The 10,963-nt window shown below is 53.9% G+C and overlaps 1 protein-coding gene across 1 annotated transcript in view; it reads left to right on the top strand.

Moving 5' to 3' along the window:
• The window catches only part of rreb1a (ras responsive element binding protein 1a), a 16,299-nt gene extending 6,159 nt beyond the window's left edge, over window positions 1-10,140 (top strand). The window contains 13 exon segments of the mRNA XM_078291372.1: window positions 479-763; window positions 1,534-2,029; window positions 2,276-2,369; window positions 2,371-4,023; window positions 4,316-4,465; window positions 4,467-4,497; window positions 4,741-4,785; window positions 5,030-5,144; window positions 5,364-5,525; window positions 6,107-6,280; window positions 6,546-6,655; window positions 7,614-8,355; window positions 8,666-10,140. Of these exon segments, the coding sequence (XP_078147498.1) occupies window positions 479-763; window positions 1,534-2,029; window positions 2,276-2,369; window positions 2,371-4,023; window positions 4,316-4,465; window positions 4,467-4,497; window positions 4,741-4,785; window positions 5,030-5,144; window positions 5,364-5,525; window positions 6,107-6,280; window positions 6,546-6,655; window positions 7,614-8,355; window positions 8,666-9,492 (4,884 nt within the window). The 3' untranslated portion in view covers window positions 9,493-10,140.
• The last annotated feature ends 823 nt before the right edge of the window (window positions 10,141-10,963 follow it).

Below are 10,963 nucleotides of genomic sequence, written 5' to 3'. Positions count from 1 at the left end.
TTTTCCACTCTAACTTGATGTTCTTCCTGTTCATCCTTTCTTCCTCATCTGTCCTTTTCTTCCCTTCCTCCCTCCATCCCTCCCTCCTATCCTCCCACCCTTCCTTTTCCTCAATCCCTCACTTCCTTCCTCCTCCCATCTTCCTTCCTACCTTTTCTCCATCCACCCTTCCTCCCTTCTGTCTGTCCCCGCCTACTCTTCCTCCTTCTTGTGCTCCCTCCATTCATCTCTCTCTCTCTCTCTCTCTCTCTCTCTCTCTCCCTCCCTCCATCCCCCCCTCCTATCCTCCCACCCTTCCTTTTCCTCAATCCCTCACTTCCTTTCTCCTCCCATCTTCCTTCCTACCTTCTCTCCATCCACCCTTCCTCCCATCTGTCTGTCTCCTCCTATTCTTCCTCCTTCTTGTGCTCCCTCCATTCATCTCTCTCTCTCTCTCTCTCTCTCTCCTCTCCCCCCCCCCCCCCCCCTCCTCCTCCAGGTCTGGTGTGAGACCAACCTGCGTCGCTGCATCAGTAAGTTTCACCGCTTCGTGTGTGAGTGTTGTGACAAGGCGTTCCCGCTGCGCTCGGCCCTGGAGCTTCACCGGAGCACCGCCCACCCCGACGCTCCGGCGGGGGGCGCCGCCGACAAAACCCCCGAGACGCCGGAGGCCGGAGCCGGAGAGGAGGACGCCGAGGACGACGGACAGGCCGTTAAACAGGAAGTCCCGCCCCCGGAGCAGGCCGGCTTCCTGGAGCTGCTGGGCCTCCAGCACGTATCGAAGGTGAGCTTTGGAGGTTTTTACATTAGAATCAGGTCATTCAATTAGTTTCCACAATTATTGAATAGAAGTTACAGCAGTTACACTTATTTTAATATACAGCACACAATCATATCACATGGTAAAAGTGGAATCAGCTATTAAAATAAAATGCATACTGTGCATAAAACAGTTTCAGTGTTTCTGTGTTGTAATCCAGAATGATTCAAAATAAGTCAGGAGAAACACCAGTATTACAAACAAATGAAGTAAATTGTCAAGAGCCACACAGTCCTGATGATAGATGTAGAAAATATGGTCATGTGATAAAAAAAAAAACACTCTAGGTAAGGAAATAAGACTCGGAGAAAAAAGATTGAAACTATTTTATAAACAAGACGAGAGATTTTTCAGTGAAAGAAAAGAGGAAGAAGTGTGAGAAAGTGAAAAGGCAGTTTGTTACTCAGAGGGAAGGAGAGTCTTAATCTGTTTTTAATTGTAGATGCTGACAATACAAAGTCAGATACAAGACAACAAGACAATATGATCACATGAGACATCAAAACAAAACAAACCAGCACAGTGAACATCATCTAACTTTGTTAACAAGCACTGAGGTTTCAGGTGTAGTTTGAGCAGAGCTGGGTGAACACTGTACTAATGTTCAGAGGTCATGGAGGTTATGGATTGAATGGTAGACTGAGATAGCATGGAGCTACTGTGTGTGTTATGTGCACCTGCACATGTAACGGTAACATGTATGTAACATGTTAACGGTTGTTCTTGTTCCTCAGGTGAGGCCGGGTCCCACGGACGACGAGCTGCACCAGGCCCAGCTGGACAGCATCAAGGTGATCTACGTGGAGCCGCCCTCCTCCAGCTTCCCCCAGGAGCCGGCCTCCGTCTTCCTGGGCGGCGGCCTGGGGCTGAGCCTGGGGCTGGGGGTGGGGGGGCTGGCGGCGCTGGGCGGCCTGGGGCTGGGCGTCCCGCTGCTGGAGGCGTCGGCCTCGGGCTCCGGCTCCGGCTCCGGCCTGCAGGCTCTGTCCCAGAGAGAGGCGCTCAGCCTGCTCTCCCTGCAGCCCTTCCAGGCCGGCTTCCTGCTGCAGCCGGACGGCGGCGCCGCGGCCGCCAGCGGCGCCTCGGGCGTCAAGCCCGGCGAGGCGGGAGGAGGCGGGATCATGGAGCTGGCGGACATCCAGCAGATCCTCAAAGTGGCGGCCGCAGCGCCCAATCAGATGGGACTCACCCTGCCGCCGCTGGCCAAAGCTCCGGGATTCATCGGAGGTCAAGGTGTGTGTGTGTGTGTGTGTGTGTGGCACAATGCTGGAGGGACAAACACTCAATCAATCAATCAATCAATCAATCAATGCAATGCAAGATTCTTAGAATTTAAAAATCTTTCTTTCTCCTTCTCTCCGACTCCTCACCTCTCTCTCTCTGTCTCTCTCCTCTCTCTCGCTCTCTCTCTCTCTCTCTGTCTCTCTCCTCTCTCTCTCTCTCTCTCTCTCTCTCTCTCTCTCTCTCTCTCTCCTCCAGGTCAAGTCCAGGCTCAGAAGGCGATGCCTCCACTGAAGCCCAAACCTCCCATCACCCCTCGCTCCAGCCTCACAGCGTCGACCCCTCCCCCCCCTGCAGAGTTCCCAGCAGGCCTCACTGGGCTGCATCAGCCCCAGCCTGCCGCCCCCCACCCCCTCCCTCTTCAAAACACCTTCCTCATCCTCTTCCTCCTCATCGTCCTCATCGACCGGGAACGGAGGGCAGATGGAGGCGGAGTGCATGGGCGACGCCCACACGCCCTCGTCCGATTCGCCACCCGCGGCCACAACGGCCGTCCACGAGGAGGCGGGACTCAGCGGGAGGAAACCAGGAAGCAAAGGGGGAAACAACGCCAACGCCGGCTCGGCGAAAGGCTCGTTCCCGTGTCGTTTCTGCGACCAGGTGTTCTCCTTCTCGGGTGTCCTGCAGGCCCACATGCGCTTCCACCTGGGCATCCTGCCGCACCAGTGCAACATCTGCGACTACGTGGCTCCGGACAAGGCCACTCTGATCCGCCACCTGCGGACGCACAGCGGGGAGCGGCCGTACGTCTGCCGCGTCTGCCACTACCCCTTCACCGTCAAGGCCAACTGCGAGCGCCATCTCAGGAAGAAGCACGCCAAGACCTCGAGGAAGGACATAGAGAAAAACATCAAGTACGTCACCTCCACCACCGCCGCCAACATCGCCGCGACGACCACCACCCAGGACGCGGAGACGGGCTGCGCGGGAGCCGAGACCACGTGCCGGTTCTGCGGCGAGGACCTGAAGTCGTACCGGGCGCTGCAGATCCACCTGCGCACGCACAACGGCTGCCAGAGGAAGCCGTTCGAGTGCCGGCGCTGCGGCGCCGCCTTCCTGGCCAAACGCAACTGCATCCACCACCTGCTGAAGCAGCACCCCGAGGTGCAGGAGAGGGAGATCGAGGAGCACATCGCCACGCTGCTGCCCGCCGGCGCGGCCGTAGCCACCGTGGCCTCGGCCCGCGCCAGTCCGGGGAGTCAGGTGGCGCTGAACGGGCTCGGCCAGCCGCTCCAGGCGGTGAAGGTGGAGGATCCGGCGAGCGCGGTTTATCCCGGAGCCGCGGAACTGGACCAGCCGCTGGACTTCTCCGCCAAGGGCCGCGGGGCGGGCAGCCGGGCCGGGTCGCCCGGGGTCAAACTGGAGAGCCTCTCCCCCGGCTTCGACTGCTCCGTCCTGGACCAGCCCATCGACCTGTCCATCCCCAGCAAGAGGCAGCGGAGGGAGGCGGCGAGCGCGGCGGCGGGAGAGAAGAGGGAGATCAAGACGGAGCAGAGCGGCAGCAGCATCGTGGAGCAGCAGCACGCCCTGGCTCTGTCCAAGGCTCTGCAGGCGGAGGAGAGGCCGGGCGCCCTGCCCCCCCTGCACCCCCACCCCCAGCCGGGCTGCTACCAGCTGCCCCCCGGAGCCGCGCCTCCCCCCGGCTCGCTCTCCGGCCTCGGCGCCCCCGCCCGCGCCCTGCGCCTCAAACCCCTGCTGCCCAAACCCGCCTCCACCTCCTCGCCGCCCTCCGCCTCCCTGAAGGAGCTTCCTCCGCTGGCCTCCATTGCTCAGATCATCCACTCTGTCTCCGGAGCTCCGGACCTGCTGAAGAGGGAGGCCGGCTCGCTGGACGCCAAACCCCAGGCAGGAGGCTCCTCCTCCCAGGCCGATCCGGCCCCAGACGCCCCGGGGACCTCCGCCGGTCTGGAGGCGCAGAGCGACGACACTTCAGAGCCGACTTCCAGGTCTGACTTCGACTTTATTCAGTCATACTTAGTTTTATTCATTAACAGAACATTAACATATAGTCATTAACAGAAGTGGACGACATTGACTGGCTGAATTTTACTAAAAGGCCTGAAAATATCAGCCAATCGACATTTATCTAATTCCAAATGCCGGTGAATCCTGGACCTTCGCCATTTCCTGCACAGGCCTTGCAAACTTAATTTCAGGTCGATAAATGTTATTATACTGCATCCTAACGTACCTCCTCCTCCCTCCTCCTCCCTCCTCCTCCCTCTCTGTGTGCGACAGGAAGCGGTCCAGGAAGAAGGCCGCCGCCCTGCTGGCCAAGGAGAAGAGCGTCCTGAGCGGCGGGATCGACCTGGAATCCAGCGGCGAGTTCGCCAGCGTGGAGAAGATGCTGGCGACCACCGACGCCAACAAGTTCAGCACCTACCTGCAGACCGGAGCGGGAGACCTGGGAGGCAAGAGAGGTAGGAGGGAGGGATGATGGGTAAATGGATGATAGGTAGGTAAACAGAAAGGTAGCTTGACTGCTTGATTGATAGGTTGATTCATAGATAAATAGATGATGAATGGATGATAGGTAGGTAGAAAGTAAAATGAATCGATTAAAGCTCCACTAGGCAACTTTTTGGCACAATTTGAGGACTTCATTACCCAGAAACCCTGTGTGGTGAGGTCAGTAAAGCGGTCTGCGCTGCTTTATATCAAAGGAAACCAAAGAGACGAGAGAGGAAAAGAAAGAAAACCAACTGGAGGTGTGATCAGGTGGATTTTCACAATAAAAAATCTTGCCTAGTGCCGCTTTAACGATCGATTCTGAAAACATCTCAGCCTAGTCATAAACACACAACGCTCATACTGAAACGTCATACCAAACCCTCCCTGCACGCAGATGCTGACAGAGCAGCAGCAGGAGGAGGAGGAGGAGGAGGAGGAGGAGGGGAGGAGAAGGAGGGAGGAGCGGGGGAGGAGGGGAAGCCGGCGGTGCTGCTGCCTCAGTCCAAAGGGAAGAAGAACGCCTACTCCAACTCTGTCCAGAAGATGACCTGCCCCTTCTGCCCCCGTGTCTTCCCCTGGGCCAGCTCCCTGCAGAGACACATGCTGACACACACCGGTACGACACACACACACACACACACACACACACACACACACACACACATACCACGACAACGGACGCACACAAACACACACCTTGTTCTTTTTACAAGTCAGAAGCTGCTTATTGGTCAAATGTTAGTGCAGTCTCCTCCTCCTCCACTGCTGTCATTCAAACTCTCTCTCTCTCTCTCTCTCTCTCTCTCTCTCTCTCCCTCTCTCTCTCTCTCTCCAGGCCAGAAGCCGTTCCCCTGTCCCAAGTGCGATGCCTTTTTCTCCACCAAATCTAACTGTGAGCGCCACCTGCTGAGGAAGCACGGCGTGACAAACCGAACGCTGCGGCGCAACGGAGCGCTGAGCAAGAAGGACGGAGACGACGGCTCGCACGAGAGCGCAGGTCCGCAGCAACAGCTGACTCAGCTGAATACATCAAGTTTGAATGTAAAAAAAAAAAAAAAAAAGCAAATTGCAAGTTTTAGTGATACAAATGTTTCTTGGAGGCAGAAATAATCTCATTGGTTGGGTTAAACCTCAGTGGGCGGAGCCAAAGAGCCACAGTACAAGTTAGCTAACTAGCTAACATAATAACTTAGTGTGATAGATTGTATTGTTTCAGTTAGCAGCAGATAGGCTTCATAATATTAGCTTCCTGCTCTCTTACCTCTTGTCTTTTCCACTGAGCTTCAGTCTGATGTTACTTAACCAGAGAAACTGAGGTTCTTTGGCTCCGCCCACTGAGGTTTAGCTCAACCAATCAGATAATTTCTGCCTCCGAGAAATGTTTGTATTGCTAAAACTCCAATCTGCAAAAAGAATATATAATGCGTTTAGACAGTATGGTGGTCATGTATTGACTGTATTGATCAGTACTGACTGTATTGATCTGTATTGATCAGTATTGATCAGTACTGACTGTATTGATCTGTATTGATCTGTATTGATCTGTATTGATCAGTATTGACTGTCTCTGTCCTGCAGAGAGCCAGTCGGAGACGGAGCAGACAGGATCTGAAGCTGTGGATCTCAGCAGCTCCTGGACCGAGTGCGGATCCGGCTCCGCTCCGGATCTCAGGACCGGCTCTTCAGAGCAGCCGAGGGGGGGGCCAGCCAGCCCAGACAGCCAGCTTAGCCCCGCCCACAAACCCAGCCAAGGTCAGTCAGTGGACAGAAGTGTTGTCAATGACTATTGTCATTTTATTTTATGGTCATTCAATTTTCTTTACTTCATTAATTAATTAAACTGTGTTTTAAATACTTTAAAACATTTCAGCACTTGAAACATTGTTGTTATTATTAGTAGCAGTAGTGTATTAGTAGTAGTAACAGTTATAACACTATAATAAGTTCATACATGTGTCTGTTGTTACCATGTCTATCTGTCATGTCTGTGAGACTGACAGTCAGTGTTGTGCTGCAGGCGGCGGGGCGGCTCCCGGTCCTGCAGAGCATCCTGGGACAGAAGGCAGGAAGCAGCCGGGCCAGCAGGGGGCGCCGGAGGACAGAGCGCCACACAGCAGCAGCACCAAGGTAACTCTGACTTCACTTCCCACAACATCAAGTCCAGGACGGATCTCTCCACCAATCACAGCACAGATACTGAGCATGTGGAGCGGGAACGGCACTTTAGAGTCCCGCTGTATAAACCTAGCTGGCTGGGACAGTAGTGAAGGTGGCTGGTGCATTGTGGGATTTGGACAGGAAGGTTTGTTTCCTGCCACAGTGTCTCAACATACTGAAATATGGAAAATAAATGCAGACAGATAGAAAGATAGACTCTCTGTATTAATCCCCTCCAGGTCCAGATTGTCTCCTGACGATCTCCTGTTACACAAAATAATCACAGTTGCACTTTTACCTGTTTTGAAGACTGAAGACATTTTTTTTAGTAATTGCTAATTTTTTGATGAATCCATTCCATTCTTCTGTTCACTTATTCATCCATTACATGTAGGATTTTACTGCTGTTTTACCAAATGTTCAGACAGCTAGACTAGTTTACCCAAACCACATTTCAGTAACAAAGTGCTCGGCTTTTCTTGTGCTGATGATTGACTTACACTGAGCTGACATCATATTGGAAGAAGCAGAATAATTGATACTGTAGATAGATAAATCTTTATTGTTCACTACATTACATGCCATGGAAAATTGTCTTTGGCACTCCAACAATCCAACAACACATCAGACTTTCTATACATGGTAGCATGTATGTAAAATTCAATATAAATAAGATAAATAAGATTAAAAGTAGAAAATAGAAATGCAGCTCATGAAAAACATCGGTTGAAAGAATAAACAAATATCTTGTCACTACAACTTTAAGTGTTCACGTATTTAAGTCGCTGGATTGGCCACATCCATGAGGTCAATTGTTTTAGTATTTTACGATCAACCGATACTATGTGAATTCGTCATTATTGATCAGTCCACCCGTCTCTCCATCCGTCCACCCTTCATCTAACCTCTTCCTGTGTTCCTCCTCCAGGTGGAGAGCGTGGACGACGAAGACTCCCACAGCAACAAGAGTCTGGACCTAAACTTCGCCAGCAAGCTCATCGACTTCAAGTTCTCCTCTGCGTCTTCCTCGGGCTCAGCGGAGGGAGAACGGCCCTCCCAAACCCCCAGCTCCCAACCCTCCTCCTCCTCCTCCTCCTCCTCCTCTTCTTCCTCATCTTCTGCTCCCCAAGTAGCAAGCGAGAGCACGGAGGAGCAGGAGAAAGAGAAAAGCCCCTCCTCGTCCTCCTCCGCCAACCCCGTAGGGAAGCCTCAGACGGAGTACAAGCACGTGTGTCGGGTGTGTAAGAAGAGCTTCCGCTACGCCACCACCCTCGCTCGCCACGAGAGGGCGCACCTCTCCGAGGAGACGCCGACGCCGGCGCCGCCGGAGGAGGTCGCGCCGACGAAAGAGGAGGCGACGGAGAGCGAGGCGGCGGAAACGACGGAGGCCGAGAAAGAGGAGGAGGAGCAGCAGGAGGAGGAGACGGAGACCGAGGAGGCGGGGGCGAAGGGCGAGAGCGACGGGGGCGAGAGCGCCGAGTCGGAAGAGGAGGAGAAGGAGAAGGAGGAGCGGAGCGACGAGGAGGGCGGAGCCTCAGAACCAAAGAGCATGGAGGGAGGAGAGACGGTGGGAGGAGTGCGAGTGGACAAGAGGAAGAAGATCTGCAACGTTTGCGGCAAACGCTTCTGGTCACTGCAGGACCTGACCAGACACATGCGTTCACACACAGGTAGCACACACACACACACACACACACACACTCTCACAACACACATTCTTTCAGTACATAGTGTAAGGGTTTACCTTTGTGTTTGAAAGACTTGCAGTGTAACCAAACACTTGCTGAATGTTTATTTATTTGTGTTGAATGACATTGTTTCTCATTTTACTCTAGATTTATGCTGTGAATAAAGTTATTTTTTGTTCTATTTTTCTACTTTCCTAAATTTTACCTGCATGTCTGTGTTCCTGATCCCATGATGAATAAACCTCATCCCTCCCTCCCTCCCTCCCTCCCTCCCTCCCTCCCTCCCGGCCAGGCGAGCGTCCCTACCAGTGTCAGACCTGCGAGAGGACTTTCACCCTGAAGCACAGCCTGGTTCGCCACCAGAGGATCCACCTGAAGCCCCGCGGGGCCGAGGGCGGCGAGCCCAGCGACGCCGGCCCGGGGACGGGCGCCTCCGGAGGGAACGACGACGGCAGCGAGGACGGAGACTCCTGCACCCCCACCTCCACCTGCCCGCCCTCGGAGAACGAGAGCGAGGGAGGCAGCAACGCCGCGGGGGCCAAGGAGCTGGAGGAGGCGGAGGACAGAGGAGAGGAGGCGAAGGAGGAGGCTCAGACCGAGGTCGAGGACGCCGACGGTCCGGAACCGACCGCGGTGGAATCTGTAGCGGAGGAAAAGCCCTCGGAGCCGGCGGAGTCCGGTTCGGATCCCGCCTCGGCGCCGAGCCCGGCGGAACCGGCCGACCGGACCTCACCGGAACCCCCGACCGCCGTCTCTTCCGGAGAACCGGACACCCGGGAGGATTCAGAACCGTCTGCGGACACGACCTCGGCCTCCAGCTCCGCGACGCAACAAGCTCCCGCCGACGAGACTTCCAGCCAACAAGCTACTGACACAAAGACAACTACTAGCGACGCGGCGGCCTTCGACGCGGCGGCCGGCGAACCGCCGTCGCCGCCCGACGCAAAGATCTCCAAAGACCCCTCTTCCTCTTCCTCGTCCTCCGGCTCTCCGCCAGAGGAAGCCCCGGCAGCCGCCCCGGCGGAGGGCTTCATCCAGGGGCTGCTGGAGATCCACGCGGAGCCCCCCCTGGAGCACATGCTGCCCGGCGGAGAGCCTCCTCTGGTGGGGGTGGAGTGAGGGGAACCGCCCCCCCGCTGCCTCCCAGCTCCCAGAGACCGGACCGCTGTCTAAACCAACATCACCACAGTGCCATATGATGGAAAGACGCTACACCATTGATGATGATGATTACGATGCAAAAAACAACCCTGACAACTTTGATAGAAAGAAAGACGAAAACCTCGTTTTCTTGAAGTGCCTTACTACTAGTCCTACTTCTAAGAGATGTTTTTTTGCTATATCTTTATCTACATTATTACGGAGGATGGATCTAATTTTTATAGCTTTTTATGATGACAACAATGATTTGCATTACTATTTTTTTGTGCGGGGAATCTATATTTCAGCAATAAAAGAATAAATTTACAGTTTATTATCGTCCTAGATTTCGTATGAGAATTGATCAATTAGGAGGCGCAGACAGACAGACAGACAGACAGACAGACAGACAGACAGACAGACAGACAGAGATGGACTGTCAGTATCTGCGTTATTTTCCTGTATTTAAATCACAGCTGAGACTGATCAATCCCATTTCTACGATTTGAACCAGCTTCGGTTCCAAGAGCGAACTAATCAGGGTGGGAAACTTTTTTGGACGTTTTTTGTCCACCGGCCACTGTGGCTCGTGGTTTCCAAAATTCACCAGCCGCTCTCCCTGTTCGAGCAGCCATTTTGATATTTTTGGATAGGACCGAACCTCCAGGTGACGGCTGATTGGCTGCCACAGTGGCTGGACTGATTTACCAGCAGTGGACCGGTGGCCGCTGGTCATCTCCCACTGTGGAACTAAGGAAGCTTTTTGTAACTGGAAAACACGGCAGGCAGACGGACAGAAAAGCTCGCCGCCTCTCCGCGGCCTCTTCGTCCCGTCGTCGCCGACTCCTTCCTCGTCCTCGCGGTTTGCCGACGAGCCGCCCGGTCCACCGCCATCCCTGTCGCTCGGTTGGTCGGCCGCTCGCGTTGAGAAAAAACACACAAAAACATTCGACGTTCACGAACTTGTCAAAGGCGCATCAGATCTGTGTGAAAACAGACTCTTTAAAGGGTGGATATAGTGTTGATCTGTTTGTGTTCTCCATTTTTTTAAAAACCCATCACACTATCCCTTTATCCCTCAAAACCACCCTGTGAGTTGGTTTGTGTGTTAATAATTTCTCATTCATAATCATTCTCAGTTGATTCCATGTGTGTACAGAGCATCGACCATGTGGCACGTGCGTGAGTCAGATACTAGAGTATTTTCTCTGTTTGTGTGTGTGCGATTGTCAGTGACGTTTAGGTGCAGGGAGGGGAAATTGTGTGTTTTTGTGGATTTTTTATACCTGAACAAATCACGTTGTGTGTGTGTGTGTGTGTGTGTGTGTGTGGCTCCCGCCTGTCTCTCATCATCGCCCCCTAGTATTCGCGGAGGCTTCGTTACAAGGCCTCCAGTGTGCTAATGCATATCGCCGCTAACATCTGACCCAGGTTCAGTTTACCTCGACTT

Source organism: Centroberyx gerrardi, chromosome 22 (assembly GCF_048128805.1).
Source record: "Centroberyx gerrardi isolate f3 chromosome 22, fCenGer3.hap1.cur.20231027, whole genome shotgun sequence".
NCBI lineage: Eukaryota > Metazoa > Chordata > Actinopteri > Beryciformes > Berycidae > Centroberyx > Centroberyx gerrardi.
The sequence above is the reverse complement of the archived record's forward strand: the minus strand, read 5'-3'. Positions and strand labels throughout refer to the sequence as shown.